Genomic DNA, 26,122 nt, shown 5'->3' with positions numbered 1-26,122 from the left:
TGGTACAGGCAGTGTCGCATGCACTAGGCACTACACTCATGATCTCTACAGGCAGAGTGGCATGCACTAGGCACTACACTCACGATCTCTACAGGCAGAGTTGCTGCACTAACTAAACATACAAACAGTTAAACACGCTCTGTGACAGACCTTCAGCAGGTTCACCTGGTCCATGTAGCAGAGGCCCAGGAGGTAGAAGATCTCGGCTGACTCTCGGGTCAGCTTTGGCCTGGTCTCCGGGGGGTGCAGCAGAGACAACGCCTGCTTGAAGCTGTTCACGGCCTCCTGCAATTCAGAGAGAGGAAGATTCAACAAGCACTGCATGTCAAGCAATCACAGAGCCTCATCGGAGGCCAGAACCGCAGGACCAAGGCGCTAGACCGTGCAGGTCCTGGTTCATGTGCTGACTAGATGTAAGCATGCCCGTACTTGTGGGGTGATCACAACATATCGATATCGGTGCCTCACGCTGACTGGGGGTCATCAGCTGACAGCCGGGGCCAAGCTGTTGGTCCCACAGAGGAGATGTTGGACATTTGAGGCACATTATGTTGGTTCTGTGCTCTTCTCTAACCCTGACATGGTGAAGAGCCTACGCAGGGGCGTCGTCAGCCCCCGCCCCCTGCACACCTTCAGCGGGGGTGATGTAGACAAAGCTTCTTCAGTCTGCGGCTCTCTACAAATGATTAAAAGAAAGCATAAAGAACGGGAAAGTCAGAATGGGTGTGAAGCCAGTCAGAGTGACAGAGGCCCAGAGGGTGAGAGGAAGAACGAGTGCGCAGAGGCATAGCTTCAAGTGTGCAGCAGGTGCAGTGGCACCAGGGCCAAGAGGCCTGAGGGGCCCACTGAACCCTGTTTATTGCTTTATTTTATCATTCACGCAAGAGCTGGGGGATCACTTCCTTTCTTGAAGGTTGGGCCCGAGCAAGTGCCGACTTTGCCCATTCCTTTAAAGGACTCTGCAGCCAAAGCCGAGTCAGTGCTCTGCGACATCCCAGAGACTCAAAACAAGCTCAGAGCCTTCACGAGGCGACCACGATGGAAAATAAAGCAAAATAAAACAGGTCTCTCATCACTTGGAAGTGTTTCAATATAGTTCATTACTTTATCACTGCACTGTCATTTATTTACAAATAAAGTATCTATACATGAATTTAGAAACATTTATTGTAATTGTAATAGTATTTATATAGTGCCTACTACCCCTGACGAGGCGTCAAAGCGCTTTTCGGCGAGTAGCACGCTACTCTGGAACCCATCAAGAATTAGTGATGGATTAGTATCGGTAAATAATGAGTACAGTTTTAGTATTATTATGAGTTCATTTAAGCCGCGGATATGAGAGTTTGTTAGTTAGATTGACTGGAGTAATGGAGGGGTGGAGGAGGAAAGAAATCCAGAAGTGTTAATTGGGAGTATATCCTTCATTTACTCAACCTAAAGGCTTGGGATGAGTAAAGGGGGATGGACGAGGGAAGCGTCTGTGGAAGGGTTAGGGAGAGCATAGTAGCAGGGTGAGATAAATGAGGGAGAATTTAGTAGGGTTGTGTGGGAGGTCACGGTAGTAGAGTGAGGTTTGGGGAGTTAGATGTGGAAGCGGAGGGAAGAGCTTAGGCAGAGATATTTAGGAGGTGAAAGTAGTAGAATGGATTTGGGATGAGTCAGAGTGAGAATGGAGGATATTTTGATAGAGACATGACATATGATGATGAGTAAATAAGTGTGATAAGATGAGAGCAGGAATTCATAGATATCTAGTATAACAACCCACCCAGGAGCCATGCAATGATCCACGAACATGCCAAGCACAGAAACAACATATACACATACATACATATATATATATATATATATATATACACACACACACATACACATGAATACACACACATATGCACACATATATGTACATACAATACATAATTAGAACCATGGGTAAATATACTTAGTCAAACAGGTTTAAAGAGTGTGTGTGTGTATTTTATTGTTAAGACATAGTAGCGATACATATTTTCTAAAGAAACTATACATAACTAAAAATATACACATAATCAGAAAAATATTTATCAACATATGCATATGCAATCCATAGTTGTATGAATATGGTGGTTATGAAGGAAAGAGCCAACTCTTGAGTAGTTTTCTGAAGAGAAGAAAGTTATCTGTGGCTCTTATAGTTGGGGGTAATGAATTCCATATTTTGGCTGCTTGAACGGAGAAGGATGTACCACCTATAGTCTTTTTCTTGTAAGGTGGTGTTCTAAGGCGGGGTGCCAATCTTGAGCGGAGGTTTCTTTGTTGGATGTATTTGGTTATTTTGTTTCTGATAAAAAGTCATGTTCCATGTATATCTTTGTGTGTGATACAAAGCAGCTTGAAAGTGCATCTTCTGGCAACGGGTAGCCAGTGTAGTGCTCTCAAGGCAGGGGAGATGTGGGCTTGCGGCTTTACATGTAATAGTAGCCTGGCTGCGGAGTTCTGGATACGCTGTAGTTTTTTCATAATAGATAGAGATGATCCATGGTAGAGGCCATTGGCGTAATCCACTTTGGATGGTACAGGTGAGACAGTAGCTTGCACCTTGTGTGGAAATCCGAGGTGGGGGAAGGTGCGTCGTAAAGTCTCTAAGGTGATGAAGCTTGTGCGTGCTAATTTGTCTACTTGGGCATTCATAGTTAACTTGGAATCCATGGTGATTCCTAGGTTTTTAACTTCTTTGGATAATTGAGGAGGTGGTCCAAGATCATTAGGCCAGATGCACAGAGGGTCATAACTTTTCCAGTCACCACATATGAGTATTTCTGCTTTGGAGGTATTTAGTTTGAGATGGCTCCAGGTCATCCACTGATCAACGGCTCTGAGGCAACTGAAGATTTGTGAGTTTTCAATGTTTTTGGGGTCTTCTAATGTAAGTAGTATTTGTGTGTCATCTGCATAGTTGTAGCATGTGAGATGGAAATCATTGATCAGTTCTGGTAAAGATATCATGTAGATGTTGAAAAGCAAAGGTGAGATGATTGATCCTTGGGGGACCCCTGCTTTTGTGAGGTGGGGTTTGGATGAGAAGGGCGGTGAGTAGATGATATTAGTTCTTTTTTGAAGATAGGAAGTAATCCAGTCGAGAGCAGTCCCTTGTATGCCGGCTTCGTGGAGTCTTTGAATTAGGGTGTTATGGTCAACCGTATCAAAGGCAGCTGAGAGGTCCAAGAGAAGTAGTGCAGCAACTCCATTGCGGTCGACTGTGTTTTTAAGATCATCCCAGATTGCTATGAGTGCCGATTCAGTGCCTCTTCCTGGGCGGAATCCAGTTTGGAAGTCTGAAAGTATAGAATTGTCTTCAATGAATTGTGACATCTGGACGAATGCTGCTCTTTCTATCAGTTTTCCCAGGAAAGGTCCATTTGTGAATGGTCTGTAGTTGTTGGGGTCTTGCGGGTCTAGGTTTGTTTTCTTTAATAACGGTCGTATGTATGCCTTTTTCAGGTCTACAGGAAAAGTTCCTGTAGTTAAAGAGTTGTTGATGATTCTTCTTGCAGGTGTGGCAGCAGAAGTAGACAGAAGAATGTTCTTGAAGATTTATGGTGGACAAGGGACCGAAAGGCAACCGGAAGGCCTGCTTGCATTGACCAAATCCATAATTTCACCTTGGGATATTTGTTGGAAGGACTGTAGAGGCTGGGTTGGTTTATTCTTAGAGGGTATTTTAGGAAAGGGGTTGGTGCTGATGGTTTTCTTCTGTTTTAAATAGGAGTCCAATGTGTCTGCCTTGGTTGTGTAGTGAGTTGCCAATTTGTTTGTGAAATCTTGAGTAGTGGGATGACTTCCTTCCATGCATGTAGGTTTTCGAAATTCATTGAGAATTTTATAAAATTCATTGGTTGTAGAGTTAGCATTTTGAATTCTGTCTGAGTAGTACCTTTTTTTTTTAGCTTTTTTGATTGATGATTTGTATATTCTGTTAAGTTTGTGTAGCTGCAATTTGTCTTGACTGTTTGTTTTGAGCCAGGTCCGCTGCAACTTTCTGATTTGTTGCTTTATCTTTTTAAGTTCTGTGTTTCTCCAAGGTGTTGGTTTTCTTTTGTCGTGTTTAGTTTTTCTGAGTGGTATTAGGGTATCAAAAGCTTCCTGTAGCCACTCATAACGTTTTGGCACAGAATTCATTGTATCTAGATCTGGGTTGGCTGTTAGTTGTGTTTTTAAGTCATTCAAATTGATTGTGCTCCATGGTCGATAGGTGCATGTATGTAAGTAGTTGTGGGGTGTGTTGATTTGTGGAGTTGTATGTCGGAAAGTTATCAAATGGTGGTCTGACCAAGTGATTGGTGTGATACTATGAACGGTAACTAGTTCAGGCTTAGTAAAAATTACATCTAGGATGTGTCCAGCGATGTGTGTGTGATTGTGTACAATCTGATGTAGGTTCAATGCGACTAGGCCAGCGGTGATAGGTTTTGGATGGGGCATATTGGATTTGTCAAACCAAATGTTTAGATCCCCAAGAATGCATAGGTTGGAGTATAGTGTAATAAGGTTTGAGACTGTGGGGGTTATTCTAACTTTGGAGGAGGTGTTAATCCATCCCAAAAGTGACGGTAAAGTGACGGATTTACCACCAGCCGTATTACGAGTCCATTATATCCTATGGAACTCGTAATACGGCTGGTGGTATATCCGTCACTTTACCGTCACTTTTGGGACGGATTAACACTCCTCCAAAGTTAGAATAACCCCCTGTGTCTAGAAAAGAATCTCAGAATGTGGAGTTGTTAGGTGGAGGTCTGTAAAGGAGGAGAAAGTTACAGGAGGAAGTTGGAGTAGGGTGGCATCTGGTGAGGAGGGCTTCACAACCTTGTATGGAGATGTTGTCTGTTTTTCTGAGGTGTATTGCCTGTTTGAATAGGCAGCTAGTCCACCTAGTCCACCTCTTCTCTTGTCTATACAGTTTTGTGTGATGGTTTGATAGCCCGGGGGAAGGGCTTCGTGCAACACTGGGGCCATGTCATCTCCCAACCAGGATTCCGTTATGAATAGTCAATCAATCAATCAATCAGTAAATTTCTAAAGCGCGCTACGTTCCCGTTAGGGTTTCAAGGCGCTGAGGGGTGTGAGGGGGGTGTGGCTGCTATTGGTCAAAGAGCCAGGTCTTGAGGAGTCTCCTGAAGGTGAGGAGGTCCTGGGTCTGGCGCAGGGGGGTCGGGAGGGAGTTCCAGGTCTTGGCGGCGAGGTAGGAGAAGGATCTGCCGCCGGAGGTCTTGCGTTGGACTCGGGAAACGATGGCGAGGGAGAGGTTGGCAGAGCGGAGTTGGCGGGAGGGGACGTAGAAGTTGAGTCTTTGGTTCAGGTAGGCGGGTCTGGCGTTGTGGAGTGCTTTGTGCGCGTGGGTAAGGAGTTTAAAGGTGATCTTTTGTCCACGGGGAGCCAGTGGAGGTCCTTCAGGTGGTGGGAGATGTGGCATCGGCGGGGTACGTCGAGGATCAAGTGGGCGGAGGCGTTCTGGATGCGTTGGAGTCGTTGGATGTCTTTTGCTGGGATGCCTGTGTAGAGTGCGTTGCCGTAGTCAAGTCTGCTGCTGACGAGGGCCTGGGTCACTGTTTTTCTGGTTTCCGTCGGGATCCACTTGTAGATTCTACGAAGCATGCAGAGGGTGTTGAAGCAGGAGGAGGAGACTGCGTTGACCTGCTTGGACATGGTGAGAGCGGGGTCGAGGATGAAGCCGAGGTTGCGTGCGTGGTTGGCTGGTGTAGGGGGGGGGGGGGGGTCCCAGTGTGGTGGGCCACCAGAAGTCGTCCCAGGCCGAGAGGGTGCGTCCGAGGATGAGGACCTCCGTCTTGTCGGAGTTTAATTTCAGGCGGCTGTTTCTCATCCACTCGGCAATTAATTTCAATCCCTCATGGAGGTTGGCTTTGGCGGTGTGTGGCTCTTTGGTGAGGGAGAGGATGAGCTGGGTGTCGTCGGCGTAGGAGAGAATGCTGAGGTTGTGCTGACGGGCCAGTTGTGCGAGGGGTGCCATGTAGACGTTAAACAGCGTCGGGCTTAGTGAGGAGCATTGGGGGACGCCGCAGATGAGGTTAGTGGCTTCGGAGCGGAAGGGTGAGAGTCGAATTCTCTGGGTTCTGCGGGGGAGGAAAGATGAGATCCAGTTGAGGGCTTTGTCTTGTATTCCGGCTTCGTGGAGGCGTGTTAGTAGGGTGCGGTGGCAGACCGTATCGAAGGCAGCGGAGAGGTCCAGGAGGATGAGGGCTGAAGTTTTGCCGTTGTCCATTTGCTGTCTGATGTCATCTGTGGCGGTGAGGAGCACAGTCTCGGTGCTGTGATTGCGTCTGAAGCCGGATTGGGAGGGGTCCAGGATGGAGTTGTCCTCGAGGTAGTGGGTGAGCTGGGCGTTGACGATCTTCTCGATGACCTTCGCTGGGAAGGGGAGGAGGGAGATCGGACGGAAGTTTTTGAGGTCGTTGAGGTCAGCCTTGGGTTTCTTGAGGAGGGCTTGGATATCGGCGTGTTTCCAGCTGTCCGGGAAAGTCGCGGTGTTGAAGGATAGGTTGATGATCTTTCGAAGTTGGGGGGCGATGGTGGAGTCGGCTTTGTTGTAGATGTGATGTGGGCAGGGGTCTGAGGGGGATCCTGAATGGATGGAGTTCATGATATTTCGAGTTTCGGCGTCATCTACGTGGTTCCAGGTGGTAAGGCGGTCGGCGTCGGGGGAGTTGTCGGGGGTGGGGTCTGGCGGAGGTGTAGTGTTAAGGCTGTCGTGGATGGCGGCGATCTTCTGGTAGAAGAAGGTGGACAGTGTGTCGCAGAGTTTCTGGGATGGTGGAACGTCGTTGACGTTGGCGCTGGGGTTTGAGAGCTCCTTCACGATGCAGAAGAGCTCCTTGCTGTTGTGTGCGTTGTTATTTAGGCGTTCTGTGAAGTGGGAGCGTTTGGCGAGTCGGATTAGTTGGTGGTGCTTGCGGGTGGCTTCCTTGTGTTTTGACAGGCTGTCATGTGTGCGTTCGAGAAGCCATTTCTTCTTAAGTTTCTGGCAGGTGTGTTTGGAAGTGATGAGTTAGTCTGTGAACCAGGCTGCTTTTTTCTTTTCTTGGTTGACGGTGGGCCTCTTGAGTGGAGCGAGGGTGTTGGCGCAGTTGAGGATCCACTGTTGGGGGTTGATGGCGGCGGTGTCCGGGTCGGTGGGGTCGGTAGGCGGGTTCTGGGCGAGGGTGCTGGTTAGTTGGTCTTCGGTGACTTTGCTCCAGCGGCAGTGAGGAGGTAGTGGGGTGCGGTGGTGCTCGGTGTGTTTTTTGAATGTGAAGTGGACGCAGTGGTGGTCGGTCCAGTGGAGTTCGGTGGTGTGGTTGAAGGAGATGTGGTTGCTAGCAGTGAAGACTGGATCGAGCGTGTGGCCGGCGATGTGGGTGGGTGTGTTGACCAGTTGTCTGAGTCCGAGGTTGGAGATGTTGGTGGTCAGGGATGCGGTGTTGTCATCGTTGTTGTTCTCCAGGTGGAAGTTGAAGTCTCCAAGGAGGATGTAGTCCGTAGAGGCGAGGGCGTGGGTGCTTGTGAGGTCGGCAATGGTGTCACTGAAGGGGGCTCTTGGTCCTGGTGGTCGGTAGATGAGGGTTCCTCTGAGGGTTGTGTTGGGGTCCGTGTGGATCCGGAAATGAAGGTGTTCAGCTGTCCTGAGGGTGTCGTCCGTGTGGGTGTGGATCTTGAGGGTGGATTTGTGGACGATGGCTATTCCTCCTCCGATTCAGTTGGTGCGATCTCTTCTGGTGATCTTGTAGCCGTCAGGGATGGCGATGGCGATGTCTGGGGCCGAGGAGTCGTTCCACCAGGTTCCGGTCAGGAAGGCTACGTCTGGGGCGGTGGTGTCGAGCAGGTCCCAGAGCTCGATGGCGTGCTTTCGTGTGGAGCGTGTGTTGAGGAGAATGCAGTGGAGGTGGTTGGTGTTGGTTGTTGCAGGCTTCCTTGTTCTGTTGCAGGTGAAGTTGCAGGCGCGGCAGGAGAAGGGTCCTTTGGTGTGCTTCGGTGTGGCCTGGAAGCAGGCTGAGGAGGAGCCGGGGTTGAGGGCGGTGAGTTTGCTGGCCGAGTAGCAAAGTCTAGTGGTGCGGGGGACGTGCGGACCAGGGGGGGGGGGGGAGGGGGGGGTGGCGCAGGGCGCAGTCCAGGCGCAGACGGGCTTGCCTCTGGCACGCCTCCGGCGCGGACGCACAGCGCCAGCCATTAAGAAGGGAGGGGGGAGGGAGGAGCAGCTGGGAGGCAGGAGGGAGCGGCGAATGGGGGCACGAGGGGGGCGGGCCGCCGGGAGGCAGCGGCAGGGGAAAGTGGCAAAGGGGAGCACCCAAGGGGCGAAAACAAGCGGAGAAAGCACAAAAAGTGAAAAAAGGCACAAGGCAATGACAAGATACACAGTACAGTCACAAATACACTAAACGGCACAACACAAGCAGAATACAGCAATTAAAAATGGCACAAATTGGGGCAGAAGCACTGGGAAGCAAGGCGCAGAAAGCAGAATACAGTTAAAGGATACGGCGAAAACGGCACAATGCACACAAGTCTAGCGACGCTTACCAGAAGCCCACTAGACACCAGGGGTGAGGCGCAGGAGGAGGCCTGCGGGTGGAGGAGGGCCTCGAACATGCTAGCAGCAGCGTGGGCGGGGGTCAGGGACACGGAGACAGCAGGGTGGTGCTGCGGACGTGGGGGGCGAGCTCCAGACCAAAAACAGGTCAGAGGTCGCTCAAAGTCAGTTTGTGTGTCTGTGAGCAGGTCGTAGATGTGGTGCTTGTTTTTTGAGAGTGATCAAGCATTTATGAGCTGGCAGTTTAGAAAAGGTGTGTTAGTGGTAGTGTTGTTTTGTTTAGGAGAAGGGTAAGTAGTATAATGTGAGCTTGAAGCAGGAGTGTTGCTAGTTGTGATAACTGCGTGAGGCTCACCATAGTCTTATTTTTCAACATAGTGTTCCCCTTCCAGTAGGTTAAGGATGCATTTTGTTGGGTCTGTGTGTGTGTGTGTGTGGGTGGTGGACTTGGTGGCTGAGAGAGGCATGAAGAGTGTACTGTTTTTTGTAGGGTAGCCTTATTATGTAATAGACAAGGGGATGCGAGGTTGCTATGAGTGGCATGTTTTTTATTTTGTTTGTGTCTGTTTAGTGTGGATGGAGTATAGGTTAGGGGTGGTGGAGGAGCATGTGGATCATGATGTAAGGCTCTAAATTGTGCAATGGATGAGAGGCGGATGAATGAAAGTTGCTGGGTTGGGGTGCTTGTGGTAGGTGTTTTTGTGAAGAGTGAGAAAGTAGGGGTGGAGATAGGACGGGACTTGTATTCTTTGTGTAGTCCTAAGGGTGGGAGTGGGTGTGACGATAAGTATAATGAAAGTTTGTGTTGATTTGATGTGCTGATGTGTGTGGTCTGTATTGTTTTTGTGGAATAGTGAGAGGGGATATTGATGTAGTTGTTTTTGGTGAGGGATTTGTATGTGAGTTAGTGCTGGTGAGTGGAATTAGAGTGTTAGATGGGGTGTTGATGTGTTTTGGAGATAAATGTGCAAGGTGTGTAAGAGGCGATGGATGTGCGTCAGGGGAGTTAGTGTTAGTTGTGATGACTGGAAGAGGTAATATGTGTGGTGGAGTGAAGTGTGGGGATTGTATGGTTGTGCATAATTGGTGAAGAGAGGGGAAGGGTGTTTGTAGATGGTGTGTTGGAAGGCTGGGTTTAGGCATTGTTATGATGAAAGGTGGTGTGTGTGGAGCAAACAGAGATTAGTGTTGTTGGTTAGTACGAACAGGGAGTGTGTATCTGGAAGGCTGAGAGAAATGTATACTGTGGGTTTGTGTTGTGTGGGAGATGGCAGGTTGTGTTAGTGGGATGGAAAAAGTAGTGTTTGCTGTGAGAATGAAGGTGTTTGACAGTTGTAGTTGTGGAGGATATGTGTATGTGTTGTATAAGGGGTATTGTGTTGGGTGATGGGACATTGCAAGCTGTCTGCCATCAGTTTGTGATGCATGAGTTGGATGTCTTTGCAGATAATGTGTTTCCATGTTGATGGATGTGTAGAGACCGTAATCATTCCTGGTCAATTGAGAATTGGAAAAAGAACAATTGATGGACGGAATGTAGACCAAATCAAACATTCACCCCCAGTCACAGATCTGGGTTTAATCCATCAGTTTTTTTGCTCACCATGCCATTCCAGTTTGGACCCAGCCATATGCAAATCAGCCTTGACCCTGTTCCTCACGGGAACAGTCCAGCCCGAACTGCCAGGCCAGGTCCTCCCTGGACCAAAAACAAGCATCCCGGGACCGGTTTCGGGGTATCACCCCTCTTCAGCCAGGCTAGCTTGAATCTGGTGGCATAGTGAACACGGGACCCACGTCTGGGCATACCCTTCCCACTTGGGGCGACAAATGCAAAAAGAATAGTTGATGGACGGAATGTAGACCAAATCAAACATTCACCCCCAGTCACAGATCTGGGTTTAATCCATCAGTTTTATTTTTTTTGTTCTGTTGTTTTTGCATTTGTCGCCCCAAGTGGGAAGGGTATGCCCAGACATGGGTCCCGTGCTTGCTATGCCACCAGATTCAAGCTAGCCTGGCTAATGAAGGGTGATACCCTGAAACCGGTCCCAGGGTGCTTGTTTCTGGTCCAGGGAGAACTTGGCCTGGCAGTTCGGGCTGGACTGTTCCCATGGGGAACAGGGTCAAGACTGATTTGCATATGGCTGGGTATGAGCTGGAATGGCATGGCAAGCAAAAAAACTGATGGATTAAACCCAGATCTGTGACTGGGGTGAATGTTTGATTTGTTCAGCATTCCGTCCATCTTCTGTTGTTTTTGCAATTGAGAATTGGGCAGCATTTCTGGCCCTAGGCCATAGTCCCTACGTGTCCCGAACAGGCCCAAACAAGCAACTGCCCTTAACCTCGACGCCCGGGCTGAGTTCTACGCTTAAGTAGCCCGACTGGCCAATAGAAACTTGGTCCTAACCCTAACCAATCAGATTTGTACCCCTGATTCAAACAACTAATAGAAGACCCAGCCCTAATCACCATTCATACCCCTAATTCTGACCACTAATCACAGCCCCAGCCCTAGAACCAGCAACCAATGGAAAGACCAGCTCCCAACAACCTATCACAACAACATATGCAACAACCAATAGGAACTTATATAAGGAGCAAGTTAACTGAAGTCCAGTCCCTGTGGCCAGGGAGGAGGCAGCTGCTGCTCTATTCAGAATCTCCTTGGATACAGCCAGGCTGAATCCACACTTCCAAGCTAGCAGAGTCTACTTTCCAGGTAAGGGAGAGCTTGTTTTAAAAAACAAACACTGGAATACTGCTGGTCGCGCGCTCAGAAAAGTGGCTTTTTTAAAGGCAAAAAACAGGGGGAGCAGACAGTTTCTAAACACAATTTAAATCACAGAAACAGATTAAACAGTCTTCTAAAAACACACTCTGCAAGATGTATGTAACCTTTTTACTTAGAAAAGAGGGGGTGGGGCCTGGGGGGTAACTAAGTCATGTGCCACAAACTAGCATGGTAATTCACACAGTCACTGCAAAAACGAAATTAAAAAAAATCACCACTTTAAAAGGCCAAGCTGTCTGAAACACAGAGAGTCCACAGTAAAACCGGCAGAGGTAGCAGAAATAAACACTTTTGAACAAATAATACTATTTACCCAGACAAATCTGTCCCTTCCCTTCTGACACAGATGCTGAGTGAACGCACTGAACCAAACATTAGGGGTCCTTGACATCAGGGCCAGTGTTATTGCTATAGGTGGAGTAACAACACAGGCTATTCACTGTTAAAGGATAGGTGGAGGGCTTGTATGGGGCCATCTTCAAATGAATTATGTGCAGGTCACTGAGGTAATTCAGATACAACAAAGTAAAGTCATTTGACTAAAATCACACCATTAAGTCAAGTGGGCAAGCCAGGATTCCAGCTCACACATAGTGCAATTAAACCTCTGACTACCTGTCCTGTGTAACACCAGAGGGTGTTGTATGCAGAGGTCTGCCAGGTCTAACACGGGTAACAATGTCAAACCAATTTGTAAATAAAAGCTGCCAAGCGTCAGGTGAGTCCACTGCTGTGCAGCGCATAAGCTCCAGATGAGATTGCCGCAGGGGAGTAATGCAGACCCCTGGAGCACCTGCAGTGTGGGGGGGGTTGGAGGGCAACCGTTCATGGGGCCCAACCCTCCAGTAAGCCCCCATTCAGCCCGTGTCAATGAATGCCTTTCAGCTACGGAAGACCCAGGGGCCCTTCATCACATTCTGCAGGGGGGGGGGTCATAACAAGGGTTAGTTTAAGCACAGATTACAATGGTCCGTAGTTTTACTGGCGCCATCAGAACTTCCAAAGCACTTGCAAAGCTAATAGGTCTTCTCCATGCGAGAGCTATTGGCTTTACCAGTGTGTTTTATCCATGCTGTACACCAGGTGGCTACTGTTCAGAATGGCTAAAAGTTAAAGGCGTGCAGTGGAGTGTCAGAGTGGCGTACCATAGAGTAGAGTACTGTAGAGTGTCCGAGCAAAGAGTCATAGAGTGGAGTGGCATGCAGTAGCGTACCATAGAGTAGAGAGCTGTAGAGTGAAGTGTCGTAGAACGGAGTAAAAGAGAGAGCCATAGAGAGGAGTGGTGTAGAGCGTCCAAGTGAAGGGTCATAGGGTGGAGGAGAATGGAGTGATGTACAGTGGCACAGAGTGTCAGAGTGGCGTACCATAGAGTAGAGAGCTGTAGAGTGGAGCAGAGAGCTGTAGAGTGAAGTGTCGTAGAACGGAGTAAAGGAGAGAGCCATGGAGAGGAGTGGTGTAGAGTGTCCGAGTGAAGGGTCATAGAGTGGAGTAGAATGGAGTGACGTACAGTGGCATAGAGTGGCGTACCATAGAGTAGAGTGGTGTAGAGTGTCAGAGTGAAGGGTCATAGAGTGGAGTGGCATACAGTGGCATAGAGTGGAGTACCATAGAGTAGAGAGTTTTAGAGTGAAGTGTCGTAGAACAGAGTAAAGGATAGAGCCATGGAGAGGAGCGGTGTAGAGTGTCCGAGTGAAGGGTCATAGGGTGGAGTACAATGGAGTGGCATACAGTGGCACAGAGTGGCGTACCATAGAGTAGAGTGCTGTAGAGTGGAGCAGAGAGCTGTAGAGTGAAGTGTCGTAGAACGGAGTAAAAGAGCCATAGAGAGGAGTGGTGTAGAGTGTCCGAGTGAAGGGTCATAGAGTGGAGTGGCATAAAGTGGAATAGAGTGGCGTTCCACAGAGTAGAGAGCTGTAGAGTGGAGCAGAGAGCTGTAGAGTGAAGTGTCGTAGAATGGAGTAAAGGAGAGAGCCATGGAGAGGAGTGGTGTAGAGTGTCCGAGTGAAGGGTCAGAGTGGAGTAGAGTGGAGTGGCGTACAGTGGAATAGAGTGACATACCATAGAGTAGAGAGCTGTAGAGTGGAGCAGAGAGCTGTAGAGTGAAGTGTCGCAGAACGGAGTAAAGGAGAGAGCCATGGAGAGGAGTGGTGTAGAGTGTCCGAGTGAAGGGTCGTAGAGTAGAATGGAGTGACGTACAGTGGCATACCATAGATTAGAGTGCTGTAGAGTGTCCGAGTGAAGGGTCGTAGAGTAGAATGGAGTGACGTACAGTGGCATACCATAGATTAGAGTGCTGTAGAGTGTCCGAGTGATGGGTCATAGAGTGGAGTGGCATAGAGTGGCGTACCATAGAGTAGAGAGCTGTAGAGTGGAGCAGAGAGCTGTAGAGTGAAGTGTTGTAGAACGGAGTAAAGGAGAGAGCCATAGAGAGGAGTGGTGTAGAGTGTCCGAGTGAAGGGTCATAGAGTGGCGTACAGTGGCATAGAGTGGCATAGAGTGTCAGAGTGTCACAGAGTGGCGTACCATAGAGTAGAGTGCTGTAGAGTGGAGCAGAGAGCTGTAGAGTGAAGTGTCGTAGAACGGAGTAAAGGAGAGAGCCATGGAAAGGAGTGGTGTAGAGTGTTCGAGTGAAGGGTCATAGAGTGGAGTAGAGTGGAGTGGCGTACAGTGGCATAGAGTGGCGTACCATAGAGTAGAGAGCTGTAGAGTGGAGCAGAGAGCTGTAGAGTGAAGTGTCGTAGAATGGAGTAAAGGAGAGAGCCATGGAGAGGAGTGGTGTAGAGTGTCCAAGTGAAGGGTCATAGGGTGGAGTAGAATGGAGTGACGTACAGTGGCATAGAGTGGCATACCATAGAGTAGAGTGCTGTAGAGTGTCTGAGTGAAGGGTCATAGAGTGGAGTGGCATACAGTGGCATAGAGTGGCGTACCATAGAGTAGAGAGCTGTAGAGTGAAGTGTAGAACGGAGTAAAAGAGAGAGCCATAGAGAGAAGTGGTGTAGAGTGTTCGAGTGAAGGGTCATAGAGTGGAGTAGAGTGGAGTGGCGTACAGTGGCATGGAGTGGCGTACCATAGAGTAGAGAGCTGTAGAGTGGAGCAGAGAGCTGTAGAGTGAAGTGTCGTAGAACGGAGTAAAGGAGAGAGCCATGGAGAGGAGTGGTGTAGAGTGTCCGAGTGAAGGGTCATAGAGTGGAGTGGCATAAAGTGGCATAGAGTGGCGTACCACAGAGTAGAGAGCTGTAGAGTGGAGCAGAGAGCTGTAGAGTGAAGTGTCGTAGAACGGAGTAAAGGAGAGGAGTGGTGTAGAGTGTCCGAGTGAAGGGTCATAGGGTGGAGTACAATAGAGTGACGTACAGTGGCATAGAGTGGAATTGAGTGGCATACCATAGAGTACAGAGCTGTAGAGTGTCCGAGTGAAGGGTCATAGAGTGGAGTGGCATACAGTGGCATAGAGTGGCGTACCATAGAGTAGAGAGCTGTAGAGTGAAGTGTAGAACGGAGTAAAAGAGAGAGCCATAGAGAGGAGTGGTGTAGAGTGTCTGAGTGAAGGGTCATAGAGTGGTGTACAGTGGCATGGAGTGGCGTACCATAGAGTAGAGAGCTGTAGAGTAGAGCAGAGAGCTGTAGAGTGAAGTGTCGTAGAACGGAGTAAAGGAGAGAGCCATGGAGAGGAGTGGTGTAGAGTGTCCGAGTGAAGGGTCATAGGGTGGAGTACAATAGAGTGACGTACAGTGGCATAGAGTGGCGTACCATAGAGTAGAGAGCTGTAGAGTGCCCGAGTGAAGGGTCAGAGAGTGGAGTAGCATACAGTGGCATAGAGTGGCGTACCATAGAGTAGAGAGCTGTAGAGTGAAGTGTAGAACGGAGTAAAAGAGAGAGCCATAGAGAGGAGTGGTGTAGAGTGTCAGAGTGAAGAGTCATAGGGTGGAGTAGAATGGAGTGACGTACAGTGGCATAGAGTGGAGTGCTGTAGTGTGTCCGAGTGAAGGGTCATAGAGTGGAGTGGCATAGAGTCGCATAGAGTGGCGTACCATAGAGTAGAGAGCTGTAGAGTGAAGTGTCGTAGAACGGAGTAAAAGAGAGAGCCATAGAGAGGAGTGGTGTGGAGTGTCCGAGTGTAGAGTCATAGGGTGGAGTAGAATGGAGTGACGTACAGTGGCAAAGAGTGGAATAGAGTGGCGTACCATAGAGTAGAGAGCTGTGGAGTGGAACAGAGAGCTGTAGAGTGAAGTGTCGCAGAACGGAGTAAAGGAGAGAGCCGTAGAGAGGAGTGGTGTAGAGTGTCCGAGTGAAGGGTCATAGAGTGGAGTAGAATGGAGTGACTTACAGTGGCACAGAGTGGCATAGAGTGGCGTACCATAGAGTAGAGAGCTGTAGAGTGTCCGAGTGAAGGGTCAGAGTGGAGTGGCATACAGTGGCATAGAGTGGCGTACCATAGAGTAGAGAGCTGTAGAGTGAAGTGTCGTAGAATGAAGTAAAAGAGAGAGCCATAGAGAGGAGTGGTGTAGAGTGTCCGAGTGAAGGGTCATAGGGTGGAGTAGAATGGAGTGACGCAGTGGCATAGAGTGGTGTACCATAGAGTAGAGAGCTGTAGAGTGGAGTAGAGAGCTGTAGAGTGAAGTGTCGTAGAACGGAGTAAAGGAGAGAGCCAAGGAGAGGAGTGGTGTAGAGTGTCCGAGTGAAGGGTCATAGAGTGGAGTAGAATGGAGTGACGTACATTGGCATAGAGTGGCGTACCATAGTGTAGAGTGCTGCAGAGTGTCCGAGTGAAGGGTCATAGAGTGGAGTGGCATACAGTGGCGTACCGTAGAGAGCTGCAGAGTGAAGTGTCGTAGAACGGAGTAAAAGAGAGAGCCATGGAGAGGAGTGGTGTAGAGTGTCCGAGTGAAGGGTCATAGAGTGGCGTACAGTGGCATAGAGTGTCAGAGTGTCACAGAGTGGCGTACTATAGAGTAGGGTGCTGTAGAGTAGAGCAGAGAGCTGTAGAGTGAAGTGTCGTAGAACGGTGTAAAAGAGAGAGCCATGGAGAGGAGTGGTGTAGAGTGTCCGAGTGAAGGGTCATAGAGTGGCATATAGTGGCATAGAGTGCGTACCATAGAGTAGAGAGCTGTAGAGTGGAGCAGAGAGCTGTAGAGTGAAGTGTTGTAGAACGGAGTAAAGTAGAGAGCCATGGAGAGGAGTTGTGTAGAGTGTCCGAGTGAAGGGTCAAAGGGTGGAGTAGAATGGAGTGACGTACAGTGGCATAGAGTAGCGTACCATAGAGTAGAGAGCTGCAGAGTGGAGCAGAGAGCTGTACTTACAGGTCAGGGTCTGTCACCTCTCTCTGACCCTATACTTACAGGTCAGGGTCCGTCACCTCTCTCTCAGATCCTATACTTACAGGCAAGGGTCTGTCCCTTCTCTCTCAGATCCTATACTTACAGGCCAGGGTCTGTCCCTTCTCTCTCAGACCCTATACTTACAGGCCAGGGTCTGTCACCTCTCTCAGATCCTATACTTACAGGCCAGGGTCTGCCCCTTCTCTCTCAGATCCTATACTTACAGGCCAGGTTCTGTCACCTCTCTCAGATCCTATACTTACAGGTCAGGGTCTGTCACCTCTCTCTCAGATCCTATACTTACAGGTCAGGGACTGTCACCTCTCTCAGACCCTATACTTACAGGTCAGGGTCTGTCACCTCCCTCTCAGACCCTATACTTACAGGTCAGGGTCTGTCCCCTCTCTCTCAGACCCTATATTTACAGGCCAGGGTCTGTCACCTCTCTCAGATCCTATACTTACAGGTCAGGGTCTGTCACCTCTCTCTCAGACCCTATACTTACAGGCCAGGGTATGTCCCCTCTCTCTCAGATCCTATACTTACAGGCCAGGGTCTGTCACCTCTCTCAGACCCTATACTTACAGGCCAGGGTCTGTCCCCTCTCTCTCAGACCCTATACTTACAGGTCAGGGTCTGTCCCCTCTCTCTCAGACCCTATACTTACAGGCCAGGGTCTGTCCCCTCTCTCTCAGACCCTGTACTTGCAGGCCAGGGTCTGTCACCTCTCTCTCAGACCCTATACTTACAGGTCAGGGTCTGTCACCTATCTCTCAGACCCTATACTTACAGGTCAGGGTCTGTCACTTCTCTCTCAGACCCTATACTTACAGGCCAGGGTCTGTCACCTCTCTCAGACCCTATACTTACAGGTCAGGGTCTGTCACCTCCCTCTCAGACCCTATACTTACAGGTCAGGGTTTGTCCCCTCTCTCTCAGACCCTATATTTACAGGCCAGGGTCTGTCCCCTCTCTCTCAGATCCTATACTTACAGGTCAGGGTCTGTCACCTCTCTCAGACCCTATACTTACAGGTCAGGGTCTGTCCCCTCTCTCTCAGACCCTATACTTACAGGTCAGGGTCTGTCCCCTCTCTCAGACCCTATACCTACAGGTCAGGGTCTGTCACCTCTCTCAGACCCTATACTTACAGGTCAGGGTCTGTCACCTCTCTCAGACCCTATACTTACAGGTCAGGGTCTGTCCCCTCTCTCTCAGACCCTATACTTACAGGCCAGGGTCTGTCACCTCTCTCTCAGACCCTATACTTACAGGTCAGGGTCTGTCCCCTCTCTCTCAGACCCTATACTTACAGGTCAGGGTCTGTCACCTCTCTCAGACCCTATACTTACAGGCCAGGGTCTGTCCCCTCTCTCTCAGACCCTATACTTACAGGCCAGGGTCTGTCACCTCTCTCAGACCCTATACTTACAGGTCAGGGTCTATCACCTCTCTCTCAGACCCTATACTTACAGGCCAGGGTCTGTCACCTCTCTCTCAGACCCTATACTTACAGGTCAGGGTCTGTCCCCTCTCTCTCAGACCCTATACTTACAGGTCTGGGTCTGTCACCTCTCTCAGATCCTATACTTACAGGTCAGGGTCTGTCACCTCTCTCAGACACTATACTTACAGGTCAGGGTCTGTCCCCTCTCTCTCAGACCCTATACTTACAGGTCAGGGTCTGTCACCTCTCTCAGATCCTATACTTACAGGTCAGGGTCTGTCACCTCTCTCAGACCCTATACTTACAGGCCAGGGTCTGTCACCTCTCTCAGACCCTATACTTACAGGTCAGGGCCTGTCACCTCTCTCAGATCCTATACTTACAGGTCAGGGTCTGTCACCTCTCTCAGACCCTATACTTACAGGCCAGGGTCTGTCCCCTCTCTCTCAGACCCTATACTGACAGGCCAGGGTCTGTCCCCTCTCTCTCAGATCCTATACTTACAGGTAAGGGTCTGTCCCCTCTCTCTCAGACCCTATACTGACAGGCCAGGGTCCGTCACCTCTCTCAGACCCTATACTTACAGGTCAGAATGTGTCACTTCTCTCAGACCCTATACTTACAGGTCACGTCTGTCACCTCTCCCTGACCCAGCATAGTCAGGTCAGAGCCGGTCATCTCTCTAGCTGACGCAGAACTGACAGCTTAAGGTCTGTGGTCTCTTTCTCTGACCCCACAATGACAGGTCAGGGTGTGTCACCCTCTTCCTAATCCCCTAGTGACAGCTCACAGTTTGACATATGGACTTCCCAGGAGGGAGGCTTCAAAGCTGTTTCTCACCTTTGCTTTCTTGGCCTTCATCTGTATTTTTCCCAGAAGAATAAACATGGACAATGTTGGCTGCCCCTTCAATGCGACAGACAGAAGCTCAATGGCTTTGGTGTAGTCCTGATGGAACGCCTGTACGAGAGCCCGTTGGACCGGGGAGGTACCTGTAACACAAGGACGATTAGAACTTTGGAGTATGCCATTGTATGTTCTTACTTGCATTTCCTTCAGGCTTGGAGGTGCCAGGATTGCTTCACACACTGCCATCATGCCTTCGGGAGGGGTGAAGGGGGGGCACACTACACTGATTTCTGCATATGTAAATTCTTCCATCTGTGTGCACCGGTCATGACACCCACCATCTAGAGATTCACTCTCCTAATCTCTTCTGCATCACAGTTGCTTTACACCAAAAATGTAGACATTCATTGTCCTGAGCTCAAACTCTGCTCCAGTCACAGCAGTTCACACTATAACAATCCCCCTCCACAGTACCCGTCTCGCTGTGGAGCACACTGTAAGAGCCCTTTAGTGATGCTCTTCTAATGCACCTCTGTAAGTAGTGACAGTATCGCACGACTCACTGAGGAGCACACTGTAAGAGGCCCTCTAGTGATACTCTTCTAATGCACCTCTGCACTTAGTGACAGTATCGCTCGTCGACAGGGTCTTCTGCACGACTCACTGAGGAGCACATTGTAAGAGGCCATCTAGTGATGCTCTTCTAATGCACCTCTGTACGTAGTGACAGTATCGCACGACTCACTGAGGAGCACACTGTAAGAGGCCCTCTAGTGATGCTCTTCTAATGCATCTCTGTACTTAGTGACAGTATCGCACAACTCACTGAGGAGCACACTGTAAGAGGCCCTCTAGTGATGCTCTTCTAAAGCACCTCTGTACTTAGCGACAGTATCGCACGTCGACAGGGTCTTCTGCACGACTCACTGAGGCGCACACTGTAAGAGGCCCTCTAGTGATGCTCTTCTAATGCACCTCTGTACTTAGTGACAGTATCGCACGTCGACAGGGTCTTCTGCACGACTCACTGAGGAGCACACTGTAAGAGGCGCTGTAGTGATGCTCTCCTAATGCATCTCTGTACTTAGTGACAGTATCGCACGTCGACAGGGTCTTCTGCACGACTCACTGAGGAGCACACTGTAAGAGGCCATCTAGTGATGCTCTTCTAATGCACCTCTGTACGTAGTGACAGTATCGCACGACTCACTGAGGAGCACACTGTAAGAGGCCCTCTAGTGATGCTCTTCTAAAGCACCTCTGTACTTAGTGACAGTATTGCACGTCGACAGGGTGTTCTGCACGACTCACTGAGGAGCACGCTGTAAGAGGCCCTCTAGTGATGCTCTTCTAATGCACCTCTGTACTTAGTGACAGTATCGCACGTCGACAGGGCCTTCTGCACGACTCACTGTGGAGCACACTGTAAGAGGCCCTCTATTGATGCTCTCCTAATGCACCTCTGTACTTAGTGACAGTATCGCACGACTCACTGAGGAGCACACTGTAAGAGGCCCTCTAGTGATGCTCTCCTAATGCACCTCTGTACTTAGTGACAGTATCGCACGTCGACAGGGTCTTCTGCACGACTCACTGAGGAGCACACTGTAAGAGGTGCTGTAGTGATGCTCTCCTAATGCACCTCTGTACTTAGTGACAGTATCGCACGTCGACAGGGTCTTCTGCACGACTCACTGTGGAGCACACTGTAAGAGGCCCTCTAGTGATGCTCTTCTAATGCACCCCTGTACTTAGTGACAGTATCACACGTCGACAGGGTCTTCTGCACGACTCACTGAGGAGCACGCTGTAAGAGGCGCTGTAGTGATGCTCTCCTAATGCACCTCTGTACTTAGTGACAGTATCGCACGACTCACTGAGGAGCACACTGTAAGAGGACCTCTAGTGATGCTCTTCTAAAGCACCTCTGTACTTAGTGACAGTATTGCACGTCGACAGGGTCTTCTGCATGACTCACTGAGGAGCACACTGTAAGAGGCCCTCTAGTGATGCTCTTCTAATGCACCTCTGTGCTTAGTGACAGTATCACACGACTCACTGAGGAGCACACTGCAAGAAGCCCTCTAGAGATGCTCTTCAAATGCACCTCAGTACTTAGTGACAGTATCGCACGTCGACAGGGTCTTCTGCACGACTCACTGTGGAGCACACTGTAGGAGGCGCTGTAGTGATACTCTCCTAATGCACCTCTGTACTTAGTGACAGTATCGCACGTCGACAGGGTCTTCTGCACGACTCACTGTGGAGTAAACTGTAAGAGACGCTCTAGTGATGCTCTCCTAATGCACCTCTGTACTTAGTGACAGTATCGCACGACTCACTGAGGAGCACACTGTAAGAGGCCCTCTAGTGATGCTCTTCTAATGCACCTCTGTACTTAGTGACAGTATCGCACGTCGACAGGGTCTTCTGCACGACTCACTGTGGAGCACACTGTAAGAGGCGCTGTAGTGATGCTCTTCTAATGCACCTCTGTACTTAGTGACAGTATCGCACGTTGACAGGGTCTTCTGCACGACTCACTGTGGAGCACGCTGTAAGAGGCCCTCTAGTGATGCTCTTTTAATGCACCTCTGTACTTAGTGACAGTATCGCACGTCGACAGGGCCTTCTGCACGACTCACTGTGGAGCACACTGTAAGAGGCCCTCTATTGATGCTCTCCTAATGCACCTCTGTACTTAGTGACAGTATCGCACGACTCACTGAGGAGCACACTGTAAGAGGCCCTCTAGTGATGCTCTTCTAATGCACCTCTGTACTTAATGACAGTATCGCACAACTCACTGAGGAGCACACTGTAAGAGGCCCTCTAGTGATGCTCTTCTAATGCACCTCTGTACTTAGTGACAGTATTGCACGTCGACAGGATCTTCTGCACGACTCACTGAGGCGCACGCTGTAAGAGACCCTCTAGTGATGCATTAGAAAATGCACCTCTGTGCTTAGTGACAGTATCGCACGTCGACAGGGTCTTCTGCACGACTCACTGTGGAGCACACTGTAAGAGGCGCTGTAGTGATGCTCTCCTAATGCACCTCTGTACTTAGTGAGAGTATCGCACGACTCACTGTGGAGCACACTGTAAGAGGCCCTCTAGTGATGCTCTCCTAATGCACCTCTGTACTTAGTGACAGTATCGCACGACTCACTGTGGGGCACACTGTAAGAGGCCCTCTAGTGATGCTCTTCTAAAGCACCTCTGTACTTAGTGACAGTATTGCACGTTGACAGGATCTTCTGCACGACTCACTGAGGCGCACGCTGTAAGAGGCCCTCTAGTGATGCTCTTCTAATGCACCTCTGTACTTAGTGACAGTATCGCACGACTCACTGAGGAGCACACTGTAAGAGGCCCTCTAGTGATGCTCTTCTAATGCACCTCTGTACTTAGTGACAGTATCGCACGACTCACTGAGGAGCACACTGTAAGAAGCCCTCTAGTGATGCTCTTCTAATGCACCTCTGTACTTAGTGACAGTATCGCACAACTCACTGAGGAGCACACTGTAAGAGGCCCTCTAGTGATGCTCTTCTAATGCACCTCTGTACTTAGTGACAGTATCGCACGTCGACAGGGTCTTCTGCACGACTCACTGTGGAGCACACTGTAAGAGGCCCTCTATTGATGCTCTTCTAATGCACCTCTGTACTTAGTGACAGTATCGCACGACTCACTGAGGAGCACACTGTAAGAGGCCCTCTAGTGATGCTCTTCTAATGCACCTCTGTACTTAGTGACAGTATCGCACGTCGACAGGGTCTTCTGCACGACTCACTGTGGAGCACACTGTAAGAGGCCCTCTATTGATGCTCTTCTAATGCACCTCTGTACTTAGTGACAGTATCGCACGACTCACTGAGGAGCACACTGTAAGAGGCCCTCTAGTGATGCTCTTCTAATGCACCTCTGTACTTAGTGACAGTATCGCACGTCGACAGGGTCTTCTGCACGATCACTGAGGAGCACACTGTAAGAGGTGCTGTAGTGATGCTCTCCTAATGCACCTCTGTACTTAGTGACAGTATTGCACGTCGACAGGATCTTCTGCACGACTCACTGAGGCGCACACTGTAAGAGGCCCTCTAGTGATGCTCTTCTAATGCACCTCTGTACTTAGTGACAGTATCGCACGTCGACAGGGTTTTCTGCACGACTCACTGTGGAGCACACTGTAAGAGGCGCTGTAGTGATGCTCTCCTAATGCACCTCTGTACTTAGTGACAGTATTGCACGACTCACTGAGGAGCACACTGTAAGAGGCCCTCTAGTGATGCTCTTCTAATGCACCTCTGTACTTAGTGACAGTATCGCACGTTGACAGGGTCTTCTGCACGACTCACTGTGGAGCACGCTGTAAGAGGCCCTCTAGTGATGCTCTTCTAATGCACCTCTGTACTTAGTGACAGTATCGCACGACTCACTGAGGAGCACACTGTAAGAGGCCCTCTAGTGATGCTCTTCTAATGCACCTCTGTACTTAGTGACAGTATTGCATGTCAACAGGGTGTTCTGCACGACTCACTGAGGAGCACGCTGTAAGAGGCCCTCTAGTGATGCTCTTCTAATGCACCTCTGTGCTTAGTGACAGTATCGCACGTCGACAGGGCCTTCTGCACGACTCACTGTGGAGCACACTGTAAGAGGCCCTCTAGTGATGCTCTTCTAATGCATCTCTGTACTTAGTGACAGTATCGCACGACTCACTGAGGAGCACACTGTAAGAGGCCCTCTAGTGATGCTTTTCTAATGCACCTCTGTACTTAGTGACAGTATTGCATGTCAACAGGGTGTTCTGCACAACTCTGTTTCTCTGTCACAATACTACACAAACTAAGATTCTTGTCCTGCGTTACTCCGTATGTCCTTGTCGCAGTACCACACACTATAAGGTGCTCTCACTTATGTACGTCTGTTTTTAGTACCAGTGCCCTACGGTCTAAGAATACTCATCCGCATGACTCATTATGTCTCATTGACCATTTCCTGGCTTCTTTATCATGATTTTTTCTACAAATGTTCACACTGAATTACTCCCTGTATTTTAGTTACAGACTCTCAGGATCCCCTCTTTATCATTAGGCACCATGTCTTAGGGGCTTTTTTCGGTCAGGGAGGGTGGTCCACAGAACAAGTTGTGGTAGCCTCACTGCCCACCCCCAGCAGACTGTCCCCCTCACTTTAAGTTGACCACTTCAGCTCCAGCACTTTGATCTAAAATAAATGGCCCACTTTGGATAACGTTTTTATGGTTTTGTTTCTTTCCACAAAGAAGACTCCCTAAAAGGGAGTGTATTTAACAAAAGCTAAATTCCTTCTTTTTCTTGACCGAAGAAGAACCAAGCTAAACAGGCTTGATGATCTGATACATCTACAACCCCGACCCTACTGCAGATAGGTGCCGAGCGCAAGCAACAAACATCTCCGAGCGTTCTGTACAGACAGATTCTGTGGATGGATTCCTAGTTGCCAAGATGACACCAACCACTTCCGGAGGAAGATGAAAAGCCTTCAGCTGTCCAAGCATGAAAGTGTGAACTGTGGAGGATCGGGAGAAGACTCAGCGCTGCTGCTAAACAGATGATCTTCTCAAAGAGGCAGACAAATAGGAGGACAATCGTCATGGCCAATGTCAAGGGTACCACACTCTCCTTGCCTAGACCTGGACCGCTCTCTCCTGATCCTCCTTCAGTGCTCTCAGCAGGGGATTGGGAGTCGGGGTGGGGGTCTGCTGCCAGTACAATCATGGTTGACCAGCCACATCTGCGAACCTTCAACATCTGGATGGAGTCTGATAGGTGACCTTGTTTCTAAGCACACTGAGACTTCAGATCCCACTGCAGAACCCACATGTGCCACATGGCGTGGTGTACAAGCAGGATACAGGAGGCCAAGAGGCCTCAGAGCCACTCTCACTACGACCCACGTCAAGGGTCGGAGCATCGGGATCACAGAGTGAACATCCTGGACGCATTGGTGGTGGGATGGACCAGAAAATCACAGCATCCAGAATGGATCTAAAGAAGGGGAGCCGCTTTGGGAAAGAGACTGCGCAGCCTGCCGATATCTGGATACCTGGGGAATCAGAGCTCCTATGCAGGGACAATACAAAGCAAAGCTAAGGCGCACAGGGCCTGATTCACAAGGCTAAACTTACACTTTTGTGTAAGTTCACAATTGTTTGCTATTCACAAAGGTATTTTACTAGTGGTATCTAAGACTGCAGAGTGTCCGCACATAAAAAGATAGGGCAGTCCTACTTTTATGTTTACTTTGGTTAATCAGACCCACAATGTTTGCCCAAACAAGTGAAGGTCTGGTGATCAACGGGAGAAAATCAAACTTCGAACGAAAAAAGAGACAACATTTTGTGGGAGCCAATATAATGTCAGCAACTCTGCTTATTTTCAGTCTTTTTATTAAAACAAAAAACAACTGTCAAGACACTAAAATCATTTAAAAGCTCCAGCCTGGCCGAGGCCGCACTGGTGAACGAAGATGTGGTTGAATGCCAAACTCCAATCCTCAATCATTTAATCTGATTGCAAAGCTCCTTGTGACTTCTAAATCTACCCGAAGACTGTGAGCAAAAGACAGAGCACCTTACAGTGTTAAGAAGATATCTTCTTCCTGTGCAAGAAAAGTAAAATGAAACCCGCTGGGAATGCACCCATTTCAGTTTCTGATTTGTCTACTCAGAATACCTAAGTTTTACATCAAGCAATGTTGAGACACATAAGAAGGCAGATGAACCCCCTTTTTGTGTGTCATGGATCATTAAAGAATTCATGAAAGGGGAGTCCAGGTTATTCCTGCTTGGGAGCTGAATAATGCTAGAAGCCTGAAAGAGGCCACGTAATGAGTCTTAATGAGGCAATGTAACAGTACCTTCCCTATGAGACTGCACCTTTACTGATGGTGATACCCACAAGAAGAGCTGGAGAAGTTAAGACACTCTCCGGCAAAATAATCTTAGCTATGACTTTCAAAAAACCTTATTTCTCTTTCTACAAACCCCAGGTTAATTCTGAAAGTTCCCACTTCTTTTCATCTGAATCCAATGATTTGTTCACCTTCATTCTTTCCAAACCCTGTACCAGCAGGAGATGCTTAGCTCTCTCTTAACATTA

The 26,122-nt window shown here is 49.1% G+C and overlaps 1 protein-coding gene across 1 annotated transcript in view; it reads right to left on the bottom strand.

Annotated features, from left to right (window-relative positions):
- The window catches only part of TTC6 (tetratricopeptide repeat domain 6), a 475,627-nt gene that overhangs the window by 182,015 nt on the left and 267,490 nt on the right, over nucleotides 1-26,122 (bottom strand). The window contains exons 22-23 of the mRNA XM_069207716.1: nucleotides 18,963-19,114; nucleotides 151-285 (exon numbers count right to left, since the gene is read on the bottom strand). Coding sequence (XP_069063817.1) covers nucleotides 151-285; nucleotides 18,963-19,114 — 287 coding nt within the window. The remainder of the gene's footprint in view (nucleotides 1-150; nucleotides 286-18,962; nucleotides 19,115-26,122) is intronic.

Source organism: Pleurodeles waltl, chromosome 9 (genome assembly GCF_031143425.1).
Source record: "Pleurodeles waltl isolate 20211129_DDA chromosome 9, aPleWal1.hap1.20221129, whole genome shotgun sequence".
Lineage (NCBI taxonomy): Eukaryota > Metazoa > Chordata > Amphibia > Caudata > Salamandridae > Pleurodeles > Pleurodeles waltl.
Note: the sequence above shows the minus strand (reverse complement) of the source record. Positions and strands in the feature narration are given on the sequence as shown.